The sequence below is a fragment of the Mytilus californianus genome, unplaced genomic scaffold (genome assembly GCF_021869535.1).
Source record: "Mytilus californianus isolate M0D057914Y unplaced genomic scaffold, xbMytCali1.0.p SCAF_9, whole genome shotgun sequence".
Taxonomy (NCBI): Eukaryota; Metazoa; Mollusca; class Bivalvia; order Mytilida; family Mytilidae; genus Mytilus; species Mytilus californianus.
Genome location: NW_026262745.1, coordinates 9,569,944 through 9,597,542, shown reverse-complemented (window position 1 = coordinate 9,597,542; position 27,599 = coordinate 9,569,944). Strand labels below are relative to the sequence as shown.

Below are 27,599 nucleotides of genomic sequence, written 5' to 3'. Positions count from 1 at the left end.
CGGTTCAACATAAGTCCTTATATAAACTTACATTATTTAAGTAGTTTCCAGCAATCAGTACCAAATATAGCAGTTCGTGAAGATGACTGTTCTCTTTGATTTCTGAAAGTTATAATCCAAATAATAAATAATGTTTGGAAAATGTGTTAATAAGTCAATATTTAATAAGTGGATACATTACTTAAAATACGTTTGTATTGGTAAGGACTTAAATCTGGATACAAGAATAGCTCTCTTTTGCAAAGGAAACCATTTTTTTAATAAGTAATGTGACCTGAATAACCTTTCTGTTGCCTAACTTATGCAAACTACTTCCAATGTCAGTAAAAAAGCAAATAGAGCAACAATGAATATTGCAAACTGTTTTTTTTTATTTTTATTTTTTTATTTCAGAAAAATTAAGATATATACACGTTTGGAACATATTTCAATGATTTTACATAAGCAGTAACAAATCTGAAGTTTGTCATCGATAGGGTTTTGGTGGGTTCTTTGTAAATTAACTTATACTATCTTTCAGGGTTTTGGTGGGTTCTTTGTATATTAACTTATACTATCTTTCAGGATTTTGGTGGGTTTTTTGTATATTAACTTATACTATCTTTCAGGGTTTTGGTGTGTTCTTTGTATATTAACTTATACTATCTTTCAGGGTTTGGATAGGTTCTTTGTATATTAACTTATACTATCTTAAAATCAAACATCATGAATTTATAAATCATCATATGATTCATTGGTTTGAAAAATTGAACTTGTCCAATTATTTGTGACAAATTGTATTTCAATAGCAGCCTCAAAACCTTCAACTTTATCTGACATTTGCCTTATAGCTTTAATATTGTTGAAGTGTTAACTTTGTATAAGTAAATCTTTAAGTTATTTAGACTGCATGACAAATAAACTCCCACCTTGTATCTACATCTTATAAACGGATGTGTTAGTCTAAATTTCATTTATGTCGCAAAATTTATAAGTAGTGGGTAAAAATTTAATAGAATGTACTTATGTTGAAAAAAATTATCATAATGACTAATACATTTCATAAATATATACAACGTCATCAAAGATACTAATTTAACTTTTAAGGAACTATAGATATTAATGTGTATTTCGTGTATATATCAACATTTGTTTATGCCTTTTTTTACCTGTGTGGTTTGAACTGTTGTTTTGTTTGTAAGTCGCTGAAGATACATCACAGTTGTCAGTGAAGTGAAAAAAGTTAAATTGATGCTTCATGTTCTCATCCATAGGCTAATAACATTGGGCAAAGTTCAAAAAGTTCTCACAAAAATGATCAAATATCTACTGTTTAGATAGACTTATCTATCAAATCATCACTTCCTAGACAGCTTAAAACAAAAATTACCTAAGTTAATGAATTACTAAAGTGGCATTTAAAATAGTGTAGACAATGAGAAAACACATTAAAATGATGTAGACAATGAGAAAACACATTAAAATGGTGTAGACAGTGAGAAAACACATTAAAATCAAAACTAAATGTACATTTAACTAAGTTGTACCTTTTGCTGCTGTAATCACTGCCTCTATGGCAGGTTTTATCCAGTCCATGTTCGTATTGAATTCCTCTTTCACAGCAAAACCTTCTATTCTGGATTTATAACTGTAATAGAAAGAAACTTGCTCTATGCTGTTGTATCAAATGCATATATGAGGGTCTGGAGGGGGGGTCTTCATTACTTTATTCTTTAATTTTTTTTACCTTTTTTTCTCTATTCTTTCTATTTTTTGCGTATTATTCTCCATTCTTTATACAGTAGCGCCCCATTAGTGTCTATTTTTTTATTATTTAGAGCCCCATTCTTTTCTATTCTATACTTTTGGCATATTTTTCTTTTTCCTTAATTTGGTTGCCCTTTATTCAGCAATTTTTGCCCATTATTCGGCACTTTTTGCCCATTATTCGGCGCTTTCAGCCCATTATTCTCTATTCTATCCAGACCCACGTGTATATATTCAAATATAGATACAATAGCAACTTTATTGAAACAAATGTTTTAATGTGCATACATGTTGAAAGAATACCGCATTACTGTAAGGGCCTACAAATTATTTAAATGATATATATAAATCTTACACATGTACTTACTATGGTATGGTAAGAAGACTAACTAAGAATTTCTCTGCATTACCAAGTTTACTTTTGTCACCATCAAAAGTTTTAAGCTTCTCAACCTTTATAAAAGATATAACGAAGTATGTTAAGTAGATATCAATAACTGGTCTTTGTATATTTAGTCTTAAATCAATGTTTTATAATTTGTTCTTTTTGCAATGTATGTCACATAAGTATAATACATTATATTACAATATTTGATACAGAAAGATGATGATCTTGACAGTATACGAGTGTATGCTATTGTCTTTTACAATATATTAAAGAATGTCTTTCTATTATTTTATAGTACTTCTGCATATATCTTTATGATAAATAAGTTTTGATTATTTAACTGCAAATGGTTACATCGTGCGATCTGATATTAGTAAATGCAAAACACTTACTTCATCCTCATATGGAAGAATTTTAAGAAGATTTCTGAGTTTTTCTGCACCTATTTTATCACTAGCACCTTCGTTTATTAATTGTACGATTTCGTCACTCGGCATTTTAAACTGTCTCAACAATATATTAATATGTAGACTCCTCTTTCCCTCAAGTAGGTTTATCTGAAATAAAAAAAAAAGTTTGAATGTATGTTCGTTTTTTTTTATTCAAAATGGTTTCCAAATTTTTAACGATTTAAGACATCGGTAAATTACTGTTTCTTCTATCTACAATTCAAATGTTTGGATTGTTTGTACCATATTTTAACATTGCATATGCTCATTTTTGTCTTGTGTATTGGTCTTAACGTATCAGGTGCCGTTAAACTCAGATCGGGAATGATCGTGAGTTCCCGTTAAACTCAGATGGGGAGTGATCGTGAGTTCCCGTTATACTTAGATCGGGAGTGATCGATATTAACCTGTCAAGATGTGTTTTATGTACTTTCAGTATAAATATTTCATGTTTTATACATATCTGTATTCTTCTTTGAAACGCATTATGATTTAATTATTTCAAACATACAAAATAACGCTTTCAAATGTAATTGTGCAGAAAGGTCACAAACTGTAAAAGGTTGAAATGATTTTTGATTTAATGTCTTTTATACATTCAATTGTGTGACCATTTTGTCTACTACTGACTTAATAAGTCTTTGTTTTGAATGAATAAGTATGTTTTACACTTCTTTCAGACTGACCTACCCAAATCTAATAGCGCGGAAAATTACATATAAATTATGTTTATATTATTATGTTTTCACATGTTTGCGTGACGGTAAAATAAGGAAAAACGTTTTCAAAAATTATAATTGACAATGTTTATACTCATTTTTCAATGTGTCATTTTTGTTTTCATAAAGCATTGTACACATAAATGAAAACACTTCGTCTAGGTTAAATCTAAGTTTGTCAGGTGTAAAGATCAGATGTAAAATGTTTCCATACATTACAACTATAGACACAATGAATTCTCAGAGTTGTTTCAAAATATGTACCAATATTTATTTAAATTAGATGCTCTTAGTGTATCAACAGGATATATTTTGATAAACTCTCAACTGATAATTTAGAAATTTTTACACACAATTTATTTCCTACGCCCTCGTATGGGGGTGAGTTAATACTGTTTCAACAATTTCTTTAGGCCCCACTGACTGCATAATACTTTTTGAATACTGAAAGCGTTACTAGAAAAACAAAGGATATGGGATATCCATCCAGGACACAAAATCAGTACATGCACAGCAAAATGACACACAATAAGCAAAGGAACAGTGCTTTTATTGCTGTTCTTCATCTCAAAGTCATAGTGAGGCCTTCAACATGGAGCAACAAAAAAAACTCTCACCTCACTGCAAGTTAAAGACGGCCCCTAGCACCGGCTTGAGCGGAATTCTTTGCAAAAATAAATTTGGATAGACTTTGTAAGATGTAACACCACCTAATCGGGCCAGGTAAAAAAAGAACATACTGGAAAGTAGTGCATAGTTAAAACAAAATAGTTCCTACGCATAGGTGTAAATCTAAAACTATGTAGAATATATACGTTTGGTACAGATCCTTCATAATGCATGTTTAACTACAAGGGATTGTTCGAACGTAGAAAATTTCGTGTAGTTAGAATTGTTTCAGAAGTTTGGCTCTAAGAGTTCCTGGTTAAAGTTAATTAAGAAAGCACACTGATTACTGCTACAACTTTCGTATTAAACAGAATGGTAGATGGTATGTTACCCTGAATTATCGCTGATTAAAACTTGAACAAAAACAAATGTCAAATAAATGTTCTCGTTTTTTAAAATTCGAATCAATATTCAGGATTATATATCAATCTAATATTCGTTTTACTTCCCAAAAGCGAATGAAGATGTTCAAAATATGCACCACGCTAGTTTTATTAGATATTACAACAAGAAATTTTTTAATACGTCCCGTCGCTTTTTCAAATATAAAAAGCCATCTAGAACAGTAAATATTAAACGATCTTATGTCTTTCGAACTGTGACGTGTTTTGCTTTAGCAGGTGTTCGTGTATACATTGAACTTTTGGAAAAATTCAGCAAATAACCCCCTGGAACACGAAGATCAAAGTGACGTCAGATTGAACAAGCTTAACAATATTATCCTTCTGATAATTTGCACGTGTCCCTTTAAATAAATGCAAATCGTGGTCAATGAAGGGTTTAACCTAAAGAAAAATACCAGATTGACAGTAAAGATTGTGGTAACAGGGTTTTGTAATCTGTACAATTACCGAAAAGACAGTAAACAGGGCACAATTGTTCTTGGTGTAAAGAGGATCTCCCACGGCTTACTGGATGTGATATTAAAGTGCGATTTCGCGGATCAGTTGTACAGAAAGATATTGATAGCTTTGTAATATTAATTGTTGATAATATATTTATAACAAATCCAGCTATTATAAAGCACTGGAATATTCATGATATATAAAATATTTGCTTCATTTTAAAGGGGTCTACAACAATCAAATCGCGATTACTAAAATCTGTTCCGCTTTTATGTTTGGATAATAAATTTTTGAAATATGTGTGTGTATATTTCGTTATATATATATTGGTTCTATTTGTATTTAGTCTAAAAAGGAAGAACTGTAAAACATCAGAAATATCCGAAACATTCACCTTGTAATCAAAAAAGGTCTATGAAGAAAAGGTGTTCAATATCTTTCGAATTAATATAACTACTTTTAATGTTAATTGACGCTTAGTCGTTGTAGAAGAATAAGCTTTAATTTCAAGCCAATGGTTTTGATGACAATTCATCTTAGTTATCGTTAGGCTGTAAGAACGTTTTGTCCTCGTTCTTCGCAATTCATTTCCTTACAGGTTTACCTATGCCCCAATATCTCCTGTATCAATCGAGCTTAATCGGATTCGATCAAGATATTATTTATGGCAATCTCATATTTGTACATTTTTGATTTTTTTTTTTGTATGTAATTTTATGTAGTCATGAATTACAAAATACAAATTTAAATAATGATAGAAATCTTTTTATTTTTGCCTTACGACTTAAAAAACATCTCATCACGCATTGATCACATGGTTTTTATCTAGTCCTCTTCAACCAACACTACAGTATATCTGCATTATGCAGCGAAGCATATTATTATGTAGTGCAGTTCTTGTCATAAATCTATACATATGACATCATGCGTTAATCTACAATTTGATTCCCAAAAGATAAAATCACATGTGAGAACTCAAACTTTAAAGGGTGTTTTGTCATTTAGGAATATTAAGTAGTGTGAAGATTATATACACATGAATACATTGAAAATGTCATTTCTAAAGATGTGCTGTATCATTGCTTACTGAATATGCAGCCAGAGGATTAAAAAACACAAATTCTGAATCATATAAATATTGTATAACTTGATCAGGAAGTTTTAAGGTTGTATAGAATTATCAATTTCTTGTGACAGGTCGATGACGAAATCAGATTGTGTTTCGAAAATGCTAACAAATTATTTCACTATTCATAAGCAGTTGCCTGCAAAATGAATTTACCCCAAAAAAATCTGAACCACTTTGCCCAATCTGATATCAGTTTGAAGAACTATCTTGCAAGAAGATGATTGATTATGATAAGATATCATTTGATCAATAGAAGCTGTATGAAAAGAGACAAAGTGCCTAAACTCAAATTATAAATAGTCACGTCTTGTTGGTAAATAACATGAAAAGGATAAAGCAAATCTAAATTAAAAGTGAAATAATTTAATATTTTGTTAATTATATATAATTTACGGACATTTTATCCAAATTTTGTGTGGTTAAGAAATATGCTAAAGATTTTATATGGAGGATGCTTAATAAAGAAATCCTACCTCTGTTGATTCTTTTCTTTTCTTTTCTGATGAACTTATCCCAGCAGCTTTATCCGTGGAAGAATCTGGATTTGAATTTACACTAAATAATTCATCTATTGTTCCGAAGTCAAACTTTGATACATATCCATTGAATAATTTCCCTGCCGTATTCCAAATGTTTGGTTTGCCTGATAGCACTTTTGTTGCTGAGATTTTCTGCCATTGTAGTGTCCGTAACTTTGTTGTAGGTTTAGGAATGTTTTGTTGAGGTAGTTTTTGTACTGGAGATGGCCTGGCAAGGCCTGGAACCGGAGGTGGTGGTGGTGGCATTCCCGGGGCCATCGGTGGAGGAGGTGGCATGCCCGGTGGTGGCGGCGGTGGTGGTGGTGCTCCTATACCAGGAGGCGGTGGAGGAGGCGGTGGAGGTGGCGCAGGGGCTTTATTTGATGAATCTATCGTTCCCGGATGTGAATTGTCTGTATTCCGTTTAGGAGACATTACACGAGTTCGTCCATCATGGCACGCACACGTACATTTCCCATCAGTTGATTTTTCTCTCTGTCTCATAAAAGATTTAAGTAGTTTCTGAGAGTCATCATTGTTTTCTATAAGAGTTGCTCTCGATACAAGTGTTTCCACGGTCTGCCATATTAATTTACTATTTTCATCACTCGGGTCTATTTTCAGCATGTGCTGAAGCGTCGTTAGGAAACAAATCTCCTGAGCTGTATCTGTAATCTGTAAAGATAAAAGCATATGACTGGTATTGAATTGTTTGCAACATTGTTTCATCAATCCACATTGAGCTAAAAATAGTCATTCTTTGCACAGCACATATTAGTTAACAGTTGTATCTTATCTACTTTTTGGCAAAACACATATAATTTACAGCTGTATGAGACAAATGAAAGGAATGGTATTTGGTGCATGTGTGACCGTAGGATTTCTTTTAGTTTGCTTACAGGTATCCGGAAAGTACAAACCATTTCTCCATGCTTATGGTGACTCAGACAGACAAATATTGACTTTTTCACCTCTTTTTTTTGTCCAAATCTTCTCCTTAGACCTAGATTCTTTACTGAATAGCTAACAAAAGGACTACACGAAGTGTTTATATTGATACTATTATATAAATTATGTTTACCAAATATATACATATACTTATAATGTAAACAAACTTATATAATAGAAATTTGATTGTACCTATCTGGGATGAACAAAAGACCAACAAAAAGATTAATAAATATTGATAGTGGTATAGAAACCAATTCCCCCTGGTGTAATTGGCAGATTAAGATTGTTAGTTACGGTATTTATCAGGTTTAGGTTTGTTTATAGTAGAATAATTATTATATCATTTTTCAAAGATAAACATCTATATTTTTTTTTATATTTTCGATTGATTCTTAACAGAGATTTTAATGTGAAAGACAATGTAAAATGATAATCACATTACTCATAAAAACTGAAATTTTTTTATTTCTAAAAATATTTGAATTATGATTCTAATTTCAATATCATCCTACATCTTATTTTTAAAATAAATGTCATCTGTATTTATGTAATTTTGAAATGACATCTAATGAAGTTAATTTAGACTTTTAAAAATAAGAAGTTGTGAAGAAATCACCTCCGGTAAAAATCCAATTAATGATTGATAAAGTAACTTGTCATCATTCGAGTGTCATAAATGATTGTTCTTCTTAATGGGATATCACATGTAACAGATAAATGAAAATGTCTCAAAACATTTCAATGAGTGTGAAAGCATAACAATTTGATTCTGATAGGTCGAATTATGCCAATTGTTAACTATCAACTCAGCGAGACCTGTCTGTGTACTCATTTGTTTATCCTGCATTCACAAATTATGTAAGAAAAACAGACAAATAATAGATTTTTTTTTCAAAATTAAATGGGCCTCTAGACATTTGAACTTTTGATCCTCATTCACAAACTAACAGAAAGCTAATCATTTTCCAAACTGAACTAATTGTTTCATTTATGACACAACTTTTTTTTCAAAATTGTTTGAAAATTAAATACAATTTAGTTAAACTATTTACACAATTTTGTGTATGGAAGCAATTTTCTATCAAAACACTATAAACATTTCTAACAATAGCTAAACACATTTTTATCACAAGAAATATAAAAAGACGACATTGACATAACTTATAATATATTCGTTTGATATTTGTTTTCTTTGAATAAAAAAATAAAAAAACTTTCCGCTTGTATCTTACCTGTGTAAATATGGCATGAAAAACGTCAAGCGGACTGTTAAGGTCCACACCTTTGACACCAGGTAGCTGCTCTTCATCATTAGACTTTTGCTCATCGAAAACGTCCAGCTGAACAAGAATCTGTGAGTCTACGTCTTCTTGTTTTCTGAAGAAGAAACTTTATTTTACCTATTGATCATTCAATTATTTTCTGGTTTTACAAAATAATAGTTATTGCAATGACTTTTGGGATGTTTTGTATTGGACTGAGTATTAAAAGTTATACAAGTCATCTCTATATCGCTATCAATTCCTCCATATAAAAATAGCCTGGAACATTACTCACACTATATGGACCAAAAGGCAGAGAGCTGATATCCCCAAAAACAAGAAAATGTAAAGAAAGTAGCCAATGATACGGCGGACAAAGAAAATGTATCGGTTTAAAGATTGATAGAGAAAGTATGTTTACAGATTGATAATAGTAACAAGTTGAAACAGTCTTGCACGAAGAAGCAGTTTGTAAGTGCAGAGTGGCAGAGTTTGTAAGAAAAGATCATATGTTCTAAGATAAGTGTTGAAATATTAAAGTACAACATTTCGTTGATGTCATAATTCCCATTAGTGTAAAACAAAAACAGCCCTTGTATACACTGGCTATTGTTTATCAATAAAAGTAAACAAAACGTTAAAATAAACATTCTGTTAAAACCAGGCAGTGTTACAGCTTTATCTTTAGTTCAAAGAGCTGTTAATACTTGTGTATATTATACAAGATTTCTTAAATATACATAAGGTTTTTATAACATACGTTGCTCCTAAAGTTGTTACCATGATGTTTTAACAGCTTCAAATGTTCAAAATCATTCAATATACTAGTATATAAATAGATTTCGTTGTCAAAATATACAAAATGATTAAACAAAACTTTTTTACATATCAATTTTATTTTTATATTCTCATGCTTGATTAGTTTGAGGGTATAAGTTTCCATATAATGAACCAAAACTTTGTACTTTAATACTCTCAAATAACAAAATTAAATGTTAGTTTTAAAATAATCTTCCATAATGACTTAGTGAAACGTTCCCCAACAGGTCACTTACCCAAAAAAGTTTAAAATTTCATGATATTTAAACAGAAAGTCTCACGACGCTCTCACTTAGGTCAATTTAGAATTGTAGTTAAAGGTGAAAGGATTCAAATCATAAAATTAAATCGTAACTCAATCTGTCCGAGAATAATCGGCAACAATTGTTCGTTTTTCATTTCGTTATGTCTCACAAAAGTGTCATTGAATTTTAGTTGAACGTCGATGCTCTTTTGTCATCGTTCTAACATTGTATAAATGTTACGAGTGGGATCTTTGGCTAATTAAAACCCTCCCACCCAATATAATAAATTAATTTGTCAAATTCTTTTTGATATGCCTTATTTGTCATAAAAAGACTTATGCGTGTTACAAAATACGATTTAGGAGCTTCAATAGTTTTTAATCAAACGTGGGTTTGATACTAAAATTTGTTAAGTCTTCTCAGTTTTGTATCATACAACAAATTTAAATGAAGTGCTATGTATGTAAAAGATCAAAGTCAAAGTAGAATATATTAGATGTCCACAAAATTTAATTTGAGCAATCTATGTTACCATAACAAACATGTTTGTACAATCAGCCATAAGAAAAATTCAAATCAGAGTGTTGAAATTAAGTTGTAAGTTGACTTTTAGAGGTTTACTGTGAAAATTGTTTACCCCCTACATTGACGAGAGAACATGATTTAATTTAAGCACCACATCTCGCACATATGTGTAGTTTACTAGCACATATGTGTAGTGTACAGCTTTGAGCAATAAAACTAGGCGGCAACCTATGATGCTATATTGAACTTAATTACATAGGCATATTTTAGCAATTTCATTTTCTATCTTTATTTTTTTATTTAATTTGGTTTACTCTTGCCTTTAAAAATCTTCAATATGTTGTATAAAGGAAAGGATGTGTTGGGTTTACGTCAATGAGACATCAACCCATCGCCACCACAAAAAAAAAATGCAATTAGGAGTCAATTTACCCCCTTACGAGTTATCACTAAAGTGAAGGATCAGTGAGTGAGCTTACAGATCAAATGAGAAGAAATGAGAGACACTTTTGGGGAAACTTGTATACAATTCTGACATGATGAAAACGCTAATAAAACCAAAAACTATAGATAATAAAGAGGGTTAAGACGAACTTGAAGTAAAACAGATAAAGGACAGGTGACCCAGTCTTATTCAGAAGTTAACATACCACGAACACACAGTAAAATACCCGGTTTACAAAAATTAAAGTCCGGTGCAATCAAGTTTAAATGCATCCACATACATTACGGAAAGGCACATATGCATTACAATGGTACATTTATATACTTGATATTAAATAAATATGCAAGAGTACATTGAAACACCTTTGAAAACAGGTGTCGAGTGTCTCAAGTAAGTAAAATTATCAAATATACAAGTATACTGTATAGTGAGTCATACACAGCATGGTATAATTGAAAATTCTGATCAGGGTTGGAATGATCAATGGCATGAATATTAAACCTACTTAAATTAGTAAATAAAACCAACTCGTTCCTTCGATTTATTAGAAACGTGGGAAATTTGTTATACAGACTTTCGATCAATTATATTGTAATTTGGATGTTAATTCGTCCACCCCCTATTCACACGAGAAGATCTTCGGATGTTCACCATGTCTTAGTATTCATTATCCTCTCCCTAGGTTTTATACCATATGTGTTGTCAAAACTAATTCTGTGTTGTGTTATGGTGGAATCTTAAATCTAAAATTAATGTTTCGTGTTGGCACAGATGACAAATCATATTTAGACCAAAAATACATTGGGAAATATGTCAGGTTAAAATGGCAATGTTATTGTAAATTATGCGTTTTCAGACCACCTTCCCTTATTTTAAAGGATTCGATCAAATTTTAACGTAAGTTTGTACGGCGCAAATTCATAAGCCGTACACAGGTCTAAAACACTTAAAATGTACTATTGTACTTTAAACGAATTGCATTTTTGGAATTTTTCGATATCGAGGATTTCCAACGCGTGTGCATATACATTTACTTATAAAATATCTGTATATCAATATAAAAGGTATGCATGCTTTAAGGCATCAGAGAGGTATTTATAGTACATATATGACTGGGAGGGAAATGTCGGTTTCATAGATAGTTTACAGTCATTAGTTTAAGCCAATTTTGATTATAACACTTTTTATACGGGACATGAGACGTTGACATTTCCAATGATGTAACTGTTCATAGGTTTTCTTCTTACTATAGCTTTTAAAAAAGTATTATATTTTGACTGCAATGTAGTATTTCTATACTGTAAGTGAAATCTTTAGTTATTAAGAAATTTCTCACATTCGATATGATCCCTTTTGACCCTAAACAATCGAACATGTATTAACAATTATCTAGATAACTACTTAACCAGAAAGCAAACGATTAGACTGATTTTTACCTATACATGATTCAATGTACATTATAACCTTCAAGTCTTTCACATGTACTACTTATTATGTAGATAAAAGCTTTGAAGATGAATAAATAATGTTATTATTATGCAATACAATAAAGGTGCATACAAATGCATATTTATGTCACTTTTCACAGATGGCTAATGATAACACATGATGGACATGCATGCATTTTATTCATGCTTCTCGTTGCTTGTCTACCGAGACTTCAAAGGTCATGTAAGGCATGCATATATTTGTTGTTTATGTTGATCAAGGCATTGAATACCATGATGTACTTGTATGAAAAATAGTAGATATGAATATATATGGTTATTTTATGCAGGGATATCAGTGTTAACATTCCGTAGCTAGAGGGAAAATATATTAAAATCAACATCTTTAATGCATGTACGCTTTCATTGTATTCAGATTTTCTTTAAAAAAACATAGTATCACTTTGTGAAGAATGAAAGATTTCACATGAAAAATGAGGAGACAAAACAAATGTTTAACATAAAGACGTGTACGCTCAAAGAACAGTAAGAACGTTTCATATTGGTCATTCTGTCATCCAAAATAAACACCTTTGCAACTTCAAGAATTGGATCAACATCCTAAAGATACTACACGGTTCAGTCGTATAAGATTGCAAGCAAAGACAATAACAGTGCACCAAAATCTGCAATACCTTTAGTTAATCCAACGGCGTGTTCGGTTCGTTTGCATTAATAAAAGATTAAATGATTATTTTTATATCAGAAGAGACTCTCATAGTAAGTTGTCACCGGCTTAGTAAAGAGACAAAAATATTGATGTTATGACAAGGTTTGTTTATTTAGAATATATGTACAATAAAAACAATGATAGGAACTTGTTACCTGTGTGACAGAGGACGGAATGAGAATGTGTGCTATATAGAAGCTTATATTTGACAGTTCTCCGCCTTTCAGTCTTCGATGGGGGCATGTTGTTTGAAAGTTTGAAATGATGTCCTAGTAGTTTGTTCAATTAATGACGACAATTTGTCGAAAAGCATTGGCTATTGACTAAGATGATTGAAATGTTTGTAACTAAAATCAAACACTTAGTTAACTTTAAAGGTAAATAACCTGTAGTATAGATTTCCCGTGTACATACTACCAATTACTTAAATTGTTTTTGTATATTTATTTCTATTTGAAAGGATATTAAATATAAATCAATACTCTGACCAGCTTTGAAAAGGAAGTATGAGATCTTTGGGTACCACTTGAATCAGACGAAAGATTGATTATTGATTATTGCTTGCTTAATGTCCAGTTGCAAGTATTTCATGCAAATCAAACGTAGAACAAAATCACAATTAATAGATTAGGTAGGTTACGGAAGGTATAGGTCAATCGAGATAAAGGACGAGGAATTAAGACTGCTCTGTAAAATGAGGAAATCTATGATTGAAGGCATACATTTTGCCTTGCAACAGACCACCTACGGACACTTCGGAAAGTTTCTATTTTGTGATGTTTGAGATCTTTTCTTACTGCAACAGATGCAGGAAATGTGAGCGATTTCAAGCTAATTACAGAATATTACAAAGAAACAGATTTAGTGTCAAACAATTTTTATTTATTACCATTTCATTGCCAAATAAAAATGAAGTCTGAAAGGTGTGCCAGAAAATTATGTGTTGAATCTAAACAACCACTCCGTCTTTATAAATCAATTAAAATATGAGGAAATACATTAATAGACCTAGTTATAATGATTAATCAGTTTTTGATTTACAATCAGTACTAATGACTTTTGTTTCTATAATGCCCTTTTTATAGGAACGCATGTAAGAAACATAGGTTTTGCTGATTAAGAACATGCAACAAAGAGATTTCGAAAATATTCGTCTGTATGCCTCCAGAATAATTGTGACGTTTAAATTGGTTTCGGAAAACTTTTTGTTATATTAAAGTTGCACAAAATGGTAAATAAGTGTAAACGAATAATAGCTTAATTTATTAACTTTAAAGTCTCAATTGAAAGTAGAACCAATCGCTCGTTGCAGTATCTAACAAAAAAAATCTAATTTGCAAAATTGGAGCTAATAAATTTACAAAAAAAAATGAATGCTGCGTTCATAAATTTTGAAAGAATAAAAGAATAAAGCATTGTAAAATCCAGATTTAGACACGAAAGTCTGTCAGCAATATTTCTATTATTGTACTTATTTGTCGTGAATGTATGACAAAGTACTAGAACGATTCCATACCTCACCTATAAAGATAGCAAATAACAATTAGCTATTACTTTAAGTACGTTTATCTCTTATCAATGGATAAACGGAGATTGTTTCTTAATAACTTTATCTGATTTACACCAATAAAATCATAAATAGATAATTAAATTGTTCAAAAACTGGGAGACTTACTTTGTTTGTTGCCACGGAAGTCCCTTGTCATTTTTTGGATCAATGAAAATAAATTTGAAACTCCGAAACCACCCCGGTCCACTCATGATTAGCCTAGCCAAGACATAGCATTATACTGATAGTGAAATGATCGGTTCCTCTAAACCAAACTAATTGCTGAAATAGCAGATCTTGTCTCAGACTGATCATATTCTTCTCTTTTCTCGTATTAATGGAGGCACGAGAGGGTTTTATATCGAGTATTTAATTAAAGAAGACGTCTGGTAATTACTTTAACTTATGTTTTAAAGAGGTAAGTAAACCAATACATAGAATTCAGGCTATATTTTTAGCTCCTATTTATTTATTGCTATTTATTTCGCAACCCTAAGTATGCGCCTTGATTTAGTCAATTATTCGATCTACTATACGACAGTTGTATTGTAATTCTGTAGTAGTAGATAACAAAAGAACGGTTATAATGTGATCTTTTCCCCCAGTATCTCCTCCTTCAACATGTGAAGGTACGTAGTTATAATCATCTTCACCTCAGTATTATGTTAGAACATATTGTGTAATAAATAAGTTTCTAATTATAACCAGGTGCTTGTTAATCTTAGATAAAGTAGAAGTGCACCTTCACTATATATACAATAATCAATTATTACATTGATGTGTTACGATGCAAGCAGAACCAGGAAGTAAAATTGCATGCAACAAGGAAATGCTCAAGACAAAGGAAATGGAAAACGACTTAATGGCATAAATCGACAAAAGAAATCGTTAAACGAAAATGCACATTCTGCAAGTTAAACACGCACAAGCTACAAGTAAAATATTCACTATGTGAAACATTAATAGCGGAAGCAAAGCTTACAATGACAGTGCAACTGGAATCTAGAAGTTGAACGTATAACTACATCGTATACCGTCGACCTTGATAAGCAAAAAAGGAAAGGAGAGGACAAAATCCCCCTTTTAATTAGTATTTTAATGCAGAAACTTCACAAACCGCATTACTAGATTGCACTTTGAGACGTGACAAAAATTTCTGTGTGGTTTACCCAACCTTGGTTCTACTAATTGTTTTATATCTGGTTTGTTGAATAGTCATGATTCATATTGTGGTATAGGACGTTCTTTTTATCAAAACAAACACGCCAATCAAATCTTCACTTCTTTGGTTTAAGGTTTACAAGTTTTAAGACAGATTTACAGCTCAATTCAATAATTAATGTCAATTAAATAATTAAATATCAATAACATTCACTTACCTTAGTTTATTAATGATTTCTTGCAGCCGAAGACCTTAAAAAGACAAGGAAGTGTTAGTCAGCAAAATGGCCTGTTTGTTATTGTATATGCAGAAACAAGGAAAACAAAAGTAATCAAGTTATTAAAATGAATGCCATTGCAATTCCGTGTTGTGAAAAGCTGTGGCTTATATTCTGACAGCAATTGTTCATCTATATTCAAACTATGGCCAATTTCCTCAAATGACGACAAGAAGTTGTGCCGCAGCCTTTTATATTTACACTGGTTTGTCTTCAAAATGGTGACCAGTCGTATTAATAAATATCTTCTATTAAAATTGAGTTTCAGGTCATTTCATTTGTTTTCATTTATTGTGATACAATATGTTTATGGTCTTTTTCATTTGCATGAATATTCAATACGTTCATGGTCTTTTTCATTTGCATGAATATCAAAAACGTTCATGGTCCTTTTCATATGCATGAATATCAAATACGTTCATGGTCTTTTTCATTTACATGAATATTCAATACGGTCATATAAGTTTGATATTCGTATTCAAACTAATAACCGCATGTAGAACAGGCGCAATTCCACCATGTTTTAATATAGTTATTTTCTCACTGATATTTGTGTCCATATTTACTTTTATTCAAAAATAATCTAGATAAAAATAAGCACTGTGAAGTCAACTGAATATATTGATACCAAGGCCTGTTTCTGAGCTAGCAATCGCGGTTATTTGATTGTGGAGAAATGATTATTTCATGGTAAAGTACCTTTCTTTTACATAATTCAGTAGCTTGTAATGGTTTTATTAAAATAACTTGCTAAGTGGAAATGTGACGTACTTAACTTTGACAATCTATTACATATTAACGACAAATAAAAATAGTATAAACACGACAACACAAACATCAAATCATCATTTGAAGAAAATTATCCCTAGACGTGGAATTAGTTGAGTTACCTAATACTGTATTATATTCCAAAACAAATTCTTAGAAGAGAACGTTTTTTATTGATATTTCAAGGTATACATGTACTTTAAATATGAGTAGAATCATTATATTGATTCAATAGCAGGCAAACTTGATTGAAAATTTTAATTCAGATTTTTAACTGAATTATTCCTGCACGAATGACATAAGAGTACATATGATATACTTCATAACAATATTTTTTTTTACTTCGACTCTTTTCATTTAAAAACACAATTTTTAAAACTTCAAAGACTTATTTGTTTATACACATTGAAGTTTAGTGTAGAAACGAGATGAGGATGTCATGTGAACATTTGTTGTAGACAGAAGCAAAAAACAAAAGGACGTGGCAATACGTTGGTTAATAGGACAAAGGGAATTGGGACTGTCAGATAGATGGGAAGTGAAAGTAAGGAATGGAAATTGTTAACCGAATGTACTCTCCTTAAAGAATCGTAAACTGTTAATTAATTTTTTAAGTACGATGTCCTCGTATATATCATCAACATTAGCTAAACCTCTCCTTTAGCTTGATCTTCGAATAGAGGTCAACAAGATATATGGCGACCTGACTAGAACAGTTTATGTTTATAAATCCTTGTCAAAATATTCAAAGTTTGGAAAAAAAACATTTAAAATACACAATACTTCATAACTCAATAAGGACTATTAAAACATGCCAAAGGCTGTATGTGAAATTTACATTAGTTAAGTCGCCTTAGTAAGGATAGTACGAGATTCTCACATTCATATTCATTATCAAAATACTTAAAACATCGAATTGTGGTCAATTTAGACCCCAGGAGGAAATTAGGACTTAAATGATTTCTATATTGGTCCAGTGTTGCCAGTCAGGTGTTTTGGTTCTTCCTAAATACTCACATTGTTTAGTTATATTAATATTGATAATGGCTTGAAAAAAGTTGTCTTTAAATCTGATCTTTTGATATTGTTGACAGAATTATGGTTAGATTTCCCATACTTTGAAATGAATATACATGTAAAACATTTCTTTTAGATATGTGCACCTGTGTCTATTACGCTTCAAGAGGCAAGGCAGCTTAAGACCAGACAAAACGAAATAGCGTTCCTCTGTTAAAGATATTTCTGTAGTAGACATATTGCAAGTTCGTTCAATGAAAAAAGAACTTTTATCTTCATACTTTCAGAATCAACATTTAAACAAATCTTACCGAAAAACTCATTTCGAGTCCGAATTCTGTCTTCCACTTTTTCTGTGTATATTATAATACAATTAATTAACTGAAGTAATATCGTTTTGTAGTCCGTGTTGTCTGTATTCCGCAGTTCATCAATCAGTGTGGAAAATCTGTAATTCTGTTGTCTATGTTTCTGTAAATAAAAGAAACAATATGTTAATTCTATTGATGAAATTTATAATACGATACTGTATGGTAACATATAAATCTGTAGTGATATTATTTATTAGATAGGAAGCATCTCGCTATATGATTTTCATAGAAACTCGGATGTTGACAGACAGCAAGTCTATAACAGAGCACCAAAGAGATTGTCAGGTGGTTAATGTAAAAAAACAAAACAAAAATGGATGAAATTAATACAGACGATTAAAAGTTAAAAACAAAAAAAGAACAAACAAATAATAAACAAAACAAACAAAGGTATACATGGTTTAGTAACAAACAAACAACAACAATAAATAAGACACCATTGAAAACTAAAGGTTTGGTTTTCGAAATTCCGAAACAAATAAGATAGAATCCATCGGAAACATCCTTGAATTTTTTTTGGGACATAGTCCAAGATATTCAGAAGAGCTATATTGAAACTTGATCAAACATGTATTTACTTGTTAACAGTTTGCTTATTTATTCATTCAATCATTAGGTCATCTTGGTTATTTCGGTCCTTTGTTTTGTTCCAGGTACTAACACGTTGCATACACACTGGTACCAGTGTCTTACGCAACTAAAACACACTTGTATCCTGCATCTTTAAACGAAACGAACCAAATAAGGACAATGATGGCGTTATTACGTTGTACACTGACTGCACTACAAGTGACTTCCCTGTTTGGTACCGCCTAATAGTTGTTGTTATTTTTAACTGTGTCAATAGTACTGTATATATTATGACAAACTGAGATGGAATTTTAATAAATATATCTCAATCCACTTTTCAAAACAATTATTAATTATAAAACATATGCAACATAAAGTACTTCATTGTTATGAAAGAGTAGCTTGTTGTGGATAAGTGTATCTCTGTTTAAATAAGTGCAAACCTGACTCAGAATTATGAATGAAAAGGGAACAACCTATAATCAAACTTGACGTACAATGCAAAACTGTTTTCAATTTTTATTTGATTTAAAAAAAAAAGCATACTCTTTGATTGGCAATATAATCACCATAGATTACTTAATACTTTAAAAGTAAAATTATATGCAATCTAAAGATTAAGATTAGTTGATATAGCTCACAAGTCAGTGAAATCTAGACATCTTACAATCAAAATTGTTCAGAATTACTTTCACATTACTAAATTATTTTTGTGATTGTTCAGTGTTAATATCAAAAGATCATCTTAAATGTTAGTTGCACTTTGCTTCGTATTGGCTTTGTGGTACTTTATAAATAAATGTTTTCTATTTCATGTGAAGAAAACATATCAACAGTAAAGTCTATCACGTTTGTACATGTAACAATATCTGGACGTCATGCGACTCTATTTCTTAAAATACCAAGAACTATTTAGAATTATGTTTCATAGAAATAAAACTTATTTTCGAGGTATGCACTCTTTCTGTATTTGGAAATCAATTGTAGAGTCCGAATAAATATAAAAAAATCCCTCAACAGTTTTACAAATATACAAGAAACTTTGCAACGAGAAAGAAATTCAGAATAACTTTGATTCAAAGATGTCTATATTTAACCGACTTGATGTGCTTTCTCAACTTATATTTGTCGTTATACATTAGTGTCAGTTATGCAAGGACTTTTCGAACTCTGTTGATCAAATCAATACAGAGATTTGGCACTTCCTCCTCGCGACATTCCCAATGTGACATAAACCCGTTTTTTGTAAAATAATACATGATCCATCACTATATATTCGGAATTTACAACTCCACAAAACTTGATAAAAACTTAATACGAATTTGTTGAATTCACATGTTCTCTATGATAAATTGATGTATTGGTAAAAATTATATAAACATAGTGTCAATTTGACATGTTACTATAATCATAACCTGTAAATAGATTCTGCAAGTAAGCTGCAACAGGAATATGCCTACCCCAGTGTTGTTTCCGTTATCTGTACACATGTATTACAATAAAGATACGCCAATTGTATAATTAGTCCAATGATGTTCAACTTAATCTGAGGTGATGTCTTTTTGCCTCAGACAAGCAGTTTACCTTGTATTTATATTGGCTTTAACCTATTATATTTTTATAAAATAGGAACCATAACTCCTACTTATTGCCACATCTACATGTATCTCCTCTTATCTATTATGTTTTAATGTCAAAACAAGGAGGTAATGTAACCCCTTGGTAAGAAAACCCATTCGATTCAAAGACTTTAAATAAACTTTAGGGGGTGTTTAACGACCTTGACTACCCGTCAAGTTTTCGGACGGTCGGTATAAAAAAGACTTTTAAACAAGACATGTTCCTACATACTTCTGCTTCGCTTTGGATCTGCACATTGAAGCACACCAAAGTCAATTGTACTTTAATGCTCCTTTCCTCCTTCGGATACAATACGTAATGTATAAGGAGTTAACCTTTAAATGATAAGCGCCGGGTCCATTCTAAAATACAGTGAGTAAGACGATGACAGGGACACATGTATGTGTACAAACCGAATTACGCTGGTGGTGTAGCCTGGGATTCTGGTCCACCCTCATTCCCGCCAGTAAGTTAATTAGTCAGCCAGGATCCTAGGTTAACAGTAACGTAGCTTATAGTGTATGTCTCAACTAAACATTCCAATGGGTCCTCCCTTATTTCTTTATAACTAGGAGGGTCTTGCTTACTTTTTGGCCTTACAACTCTACTTGACGGTAAACAATTAATGTTTGATAACATATATATGTGCATACAGGGTAATTAGTTCCACGGCTTTCTCATAATGGTATTACATTTACATATTGAAAACTGGTCTAAACAAATTAAAATTTCAATACTACGAATGTTAATATACTAGTATATGTTTTTAAAATCGGTAAAGCTTTCTCCTGATACAGACTAAGTTCGTAACAAGAAGTTGTTGGTACAAATTGTTCTTGTATTTACAGCCCCGGTAGTCAGAATATCAATCTTGTTGTGTCAGCTGAATACTGTCGTACGTGTACAGTGCAAATCATCAAAGATGTTGGTTATTCATATATATACACAAATAAACATTCTTAGCCAGGAATGCAATTTCATAAACGATTTATCACCATTAGTTTTTTTAATTCAATTTTGTCAAAATTTATTCTTTGCCAACGAAATAATGTACTATTTCGTGCAGGTTTTATTTTGCGTTAAATTAGAAAGAACTCGACCATATATAAATGAAATTAGTTTACATTGTGACACGTCTGGTCAGCTAAGTTAGTTTGTAGACAAATTTAATAAATCAGTTTGGTAAACATATATGTTTTTGAAAGTATTTAAAGATTGCTTATTCTGCAATTTTTCGGACTCACTTATCATTTTTTAATACCTGAAAAAAGTCAATTACCATAACCTGACATATTATCTTGTCACTTATATTACATCTGTCTGTACAAAGAAATACGAAGAATCCAGAGTGGTACAAAGAAATAAGAAGAATCCAGAGTGAACATAGTTTCAGTTTACATCAACTATTGTTCAATGATTACACATGTGCCAGAAATATTACCCGTTAGTATAGATAGATACGATTTTAATAAATATGTGTGAAGACTTGCTTAAAAAAACATTACACGAAAGACATGTTTGATGAAATGTTGAACCATCTAAACTTCCTTGTTATATACTTATACATTTTATATTATTTGTAGGTAGTTTATAGGTAGTTTGTAGGTATTTTGTATCATTTGTAGGTAGTTTGTTACAATTGAAGGTAGTTTGTAGTTCGTTTGTATCAATTGTAGGTAGTTTGTAGGTATTTTGTATCATTTGTAGGTAGTTTGTAGGTATTTTGTATCAATTGTAGGTCGTTTGAATCAATTGTAGGTAGTTTGTAGGTATTTTGTATCATTTGTAGGTGGTTTGTATGTAGTTTATAGGTAGTTTGTAGGTATTTTGTATCATTTGTAGGTGGTTTGTATGTAGTTTATAGGTAGTTTGTAGGTATTTTGTATCATTTGTAGGTAGTTTGTAGGTATTTTGTATCATTTGTAGGTAGGTTGTAACAATTGTAGGTAGTTTGTAGGTAGTTTGTATCATTTGAAGGTAGTTTGTAGGTATTTTGTATCATTTGTAGGTAGTTTGTATGTAGTTTATATGTAGATTGTAGGTAGGTTGTATTATTTGTAGGTAGGTTGTATCATTTGTAGGTAGTTTGTAGGTATTTTGTAGGATGTTGCATCATTAGTAGGTCGTTTGTATCATTTGTAGGTATTTAATATCATTTGTAGGTAGTGTGTAGGTATTTTGTATCATTTGAAGGTAGTTTGTAGGTATTTTGTAAATAGTTTGTAGGATGTTGTATCATTAGTAGGTCGTTTGTAGGTAGGTTGTAAATAGTTTGTAGGATGTTGTATCATTTGTAGGTCGTTTGTAGGTAGGTTGTATCATTTGTAGGTCGTTTGTAGGATGTTGTATCATTAGTAGGTCGTTTGTAGGTAGGTTGTATCATTTGTAGGTCGTTTGTAGGTAGGTTGTATCATTTGTAGGTCGTTTGTAGGTAGGTTGTATCATTTGTAGGTCGTTTGTAGGTAGGTTGTATCATTTGTAGGTCGTTTGTAGGTAGGTTGTATTATTTGTAGGTCGTTTGTAGGTAGGTTGTATCATTATATGTCGTTTGTAGGTAGGTTGTATCATTTGTAGGTCGTTTGTAGGTAGGTTGTATCATTTGTAGGTCGTTTGTAGGTAGGTTGTATCATTTGTAGGTAGTTTATATTATACATATTTAATGTTCTTAAAAGTATATATATATATATATTTATATATATGAATAAAAATAGAACATATATGTATGAATAATATATTTATATTTTCCGGCTGAAGTTCCAAAAAGTGCATAAAGATTTATCGAATCTATGACTTATCTTTCGTTTGTGCTTTTCTTTAAGTGCAAATAAAATATAGAATTTCTTAAATGAAGATTAAATTAGCTTAATTCTCAAAATTTATGGGAATTTTAAGATCAAACAGGTAAACTTGAAAGTAGAACAGTCAATTTCAGAAACAAGCCCTGAGAGGTATCCGAATCTGAAACATAAAAGTGAGCTTTTTCCTCTTTGTTAATCCCCCTTTCATTAAAGCACCTTTAGATTAAACTTTTGTATAACCTTCCCTATATTTAGGTCCTCCTGTCACGACCTATTGAAACATATTAAAGGAAGGGTCTACATCATAGAGTAAATATTGATTGGGAAAGTGTTTTTGTGTTTACTTTGTCGTTCTCAATTTTTCCTCTCAGGTCTTTAAATGAAAGAAAAGGTAATTGTGTGTGTAATTTGACCCTATATTTCTGTGGTTTTGTCTTCGAAACATGGATTCTTATGGTTCTTAAGGGTTAATAAAAATACATCAACTCTTCTCTATTATTTAAAGGTGGTCTTGTATATCTTTGAATTCAACAAAGCAGTGCGACATGACACCAAAAACAACAAAAGTGCAAGTGACTTTTTGAGTCCATGGAATTATGCTTCTGTATTTTTTTAAAACGTGTATTTCGTTAATATTGTGTCACTGTCATATACTTATAAAGTTGCTTTGATTAAAAATTGACAGATCTCTGGTTTTGCGTCTCTTGAAAGATTTTAGATACGTGTATGTTTTGTACAATTCATTGTTATTGATGGCCTCCGTTCTGAATATGCATGAAGTATTTATCACTGGACGTTAAGCAAACAATAATCAGCTTAATTGCAACTTTTTTTTGGTCTCAAAACTTGACTTATTGTTAGGCTCTGAAACAACTTTCCAAAAGAGGACCATTACAGTAAATGTGCTCAGTACAATGGTGTTCCCATTACGACTGGCTATTTGGAAATTCTTTCACGGTAGGTCGTTTTTGCTGTCCATACTTTGACTGTAAGCCTTCCCAAGGAAGGTTAATGAAGAAAGCTCGTCGGACACAGCAAAGAAACAAAATTAAAACGGAACGTTTGCTTTGAGATATAAATCTATGCAATGACCAAAAAATCGTATTTGTTCTTCCTCTTTTTCAATGAAATACCTCAGTGTCTTTGGCCCATATTATATATTTAATGGTAACTGTTTATCCCTTAAGAAGGTCGCTTAAGTAAAAGACAAATTTGTAATATGAAACACAAACTTGGCGGCAATTTACTCCAAACTGATGCATTATTTAGAGATAAACAGTGTGCATACAGTCAATTTTCTTGGGTGGAGTTAAAATTTCACATGTTCAATTTTAAGCAAGTCATTTTCAATTCTTTATTTTCACATGATTTCTATAATTTAAGTCTATAAATGATTACAACTTAAACGTTTTGGTCACACTGTCGCAGCAAACACGGCGAACGGTTGGATACTTGTGACAAACAGACCTATTTTCGAACAAACCTATCTATCAAATCAAAGTCTTTTTACGCCCAAATATGCATGAAATGAGATGTTTAAATAACTGTGGCAAATTGGAAAAACAAAATGCAAGTAATCATTTAGGTTGTATCAATTTCTTTAGATTAAGACTAATTACATCAATCATCTTATACCTATAGCAAATCTTCCCACAGGACGAATTGACTTTTTTTATTTGTTCGGATTTTGTTTTTTAAAGAATGACAAGCATTTTGCACGAATAGACCCGAAGGTTTTTTTTTGTTTTGTTTTGTTTTTTTTTGCAGCCAAAACCAATCATGCTAACGCATACATACAGTAAAAATATACTATGGACCAGTTTTAATATAATCATTTATAAATAGAAAGAACACGCAAAGTGTTTTTTGCTTCCTGCAGAAGTATGGCATGATCCTTTTGGGGAAAACAGATAATTTTTTAGTTACGTTCAACCAGAGGTAAATGACGGTGAAATTGCAAATAAATGTGAAATGGAGAAGAAAACATTTTGTTTAAATTGTTCGAAAAACAAAGTTAAAGATGTTTCTAATAGAAAATATCCAAGGCGACGTTATTCAATTTAAGACTTTTCTTCATTTCTTATGATGTATACTCATCTTAACAACCATAACACCTTGATAAAATTACTAATTTGATTTAAATCTGTTATTTAGACTTTAGTACGACAAAACCTATAATAGATATTGTATCATCTCCAATTGAAATTGAAATTTTAAATTTGAAAGTGGACTTAGTTAGGATAAGAATTCAATGACTGAATAAATCAAAGGAAGTAAGATATTAGTCACGTGACTAGAGTAGTGGTTTGACAACGATTAAATTAAATTTCCCTCCAACATGATCCAATGGGATGAGAGTAGTGCCTGAATACGACTCGCGTAAATTTTTTTTAGATCTGCTAAACATGGATAGATAATGCAAAGGTAAACTTACAGGGTGATACCTACAAAAAAAATAAAGGTTTCGCTAGTTATGGAGTTTGGGTTTTTTTGTATTTGTATTTGTTTTTGTTTTTTATTTTTTTTACCTCTGATTTGTATCTTTTAAACCATTTATGAGATCTGAACATCGATTAACTACTGTTGCCTATAAATGTATTCAGGATGTAAAGTCAGATCATGGAGTTGCCGTAACAGAACGTCCTCTAGGCTTATAGGCTCAGTATGGGGTACCAAAAGTAAAGGTGTAAAATAAACATGTCCAGCAGTCGAACAGCAAGCTTCTGGACTCAGCATGTGGTAATATAACACAGGTGTAAGTCAAATATGTCTTAATTCTGAGGTAAACAACATATAGGTGTAAAAATTTATATAATACAGGTTGTAAAATCACTTAACATGTATAGTATAACGAAAACATACTTGAAATGGCTATGCAGTTTTATTTTATTTTTCGTTTGGTGTCCTATTAAAATATAGTCTATGTTTAATGTGTCAACAATAATGTTTGCCAAGAACAGAACGTTTTTATGTTGAAACTTTATAATGTAAGGCATTTATCACTTAGTTATTGGATGTTTTATATGTTCCTTCTTGTAAAACATTCTTTTATTGTCTGAGTCTATTTGAAAAGGTCACTCTGTTGGAACGAAAGAAAGAACGAAAGAAAGAGAGAAAGAAGTTCCAATAAGACAATATGAGTGAATTTATTTTCTTAAAGATAGCTCTACATTGAATATCTAAAATTCCGAATGAATATTATGCTTAAACCATATGTGTCGTTGTTCTTCGGTTTAAAACTAGGGTATATCAGAGAATAATGATCATGGCCAAGTACTTTATAACATATATTCAAAAGAAATTGCTGACACTGAAATCCTTCGCTTGCGGGTATTCGGTACAAAGTGTGCAAAGAACATTTTGTAGATTTTCCACTTCAGATAGTTTTGCAAAACAGACTGACAATATCTTTTCTTCAGTTTATTAGCATTTTAAAATTCGCATATATTTTAAATAACAAATTTATACAAAGATACATTAGTTCTTTTCAGTCCATTTCTCTCACATGACTGAACAAACATAAAATGGTTTCCTCACAGACACAAAATCTTTATTTGTATGATATATAATCTCCGTATTGTTAACTCCATTAAACATTATCACATCCAAACATGGGTTTTAACGCGTTTTCACAAAACGATAACCTATTGCCGAACGGTCCAAAGAAAATTGAGTATTACCGTCAGTATGGTTTGGCCCTATTTTTGATTTATGATTACATCATGATGGGTGGAGATTTGTCGTTACCAGATTAAGGTAGCACTTCGGTTGATAGTTTTGTTTATATTTCTATTCTATCTTTTTCACAGATTTGAAGGAAATTGATAAATTCAAGTATCATCCGCCCATTGATTGACATAGATCTTAACTTTGTTACAAATAATCAGGTTTAAAGTTTTTACGGAAACGATTCATCATATCAAGTCAAAACCATAACAGTATGAAAAGCATTGGCATAATTTAAGGCGGAAGTGTTTTGGCGATAACTGTCACGCACTAAATATTATCTAAATATTTTTTTGTAGAGAAATGATGATTCGTCATTAATAATAAATATAAGTTGACCTTCAGCGCATGGAAGAAGGTTATAGCGGTTATGGGTGGAAGACAATTAATATGACATGTGAATAAAAGAAACCATTTGACCTATTTTCAAATATTTCATTTTGTATCGTTTGGATTTGATTGCGTGTAACTTCAGGCGAGATTCACGTCTGATAGCGTTAAGTCGTCTTTATCTATTTCCTTTAATGAAGAGCTCCACACCAGGAGGTCGTTTATATAAAGACCAAACAAAAAACCTTTCATATATACATAAAGATATCATATCAAAAAATTGAATAATTGCCACTTAATTTAGACTTAATGGTCGCCATCATGAGAACCTGTTGAAATTTAGAATTAAAGACAATGTCATTAAATAATGTCTCAATGAAACCCTATCATTGGAGTTAAATTCTTATTCAACATATAAATCGAGCTGTCAAAATCGGATTTCACCATAATCAGTTAAAACTAATGCAAAATATGCAAAAGCATAATATGGCAACGATCTCATTACATCAAACGTAAATTCTGAAAAATATTATGGTTCATATTC

The 27,599-nt window shown here is 31.2% G+C and overlaps 2 protein-coding genes across 2 annotated transcripts in view; one reads left to right on the top strand and one right to left on the bottom strand.

Annotated features, from left to right (window-relative positions):
* LOC127716584 (regulatory factor X-associated protein-like) overlaps positions 1–27,599 on the top strand; it is a 270,907-nt gene that overhangs the window by 109,965 nt on the left and 133,343 nt on the right. The gene's annotated exons all lie outside the window — the stretch shown is intronic.
* LOC127716571 (formin-J-like) overlaps positions 1–27,599 on the bottom strand; it is a 53,978-nt gene that overhangs the window by 9,216 nt on the left and 17,163 nt on the right. Inside the window, exons 3-10 of the mRNA XM_052222799.1 lie at positions 17,952–18,111; positions 15,796–15,829; positions 8,647–8,791; positions 6,419–7,138; positions 2,527–2,691; positions 2,114–2,199; positions 1,527–1,627; positions 32–102 (exon numbers count right to left, since the gene is read on the bottom strand). Coding sequence (XP_052078759.1) covers positions 32–102; positions 1,527–1,627; positions 2,114–2,199; positions 2,527–2,691; positions 6,419–7,138; positions 8,647–8,791; positions 15,796–15,829; positions 17,952–18,111 — 1,482 coding nt within the window. The remainder of the gene's footprint in view (positions 1–31; positions 103–1,526; positions 1,628–2,113; positions 2,200–2,526; positions 2,692–6,418; positions 7,139–8,646; positions 8,792–15,795; positions 15,830–17,951; positions 18,112–27,599) is intronic.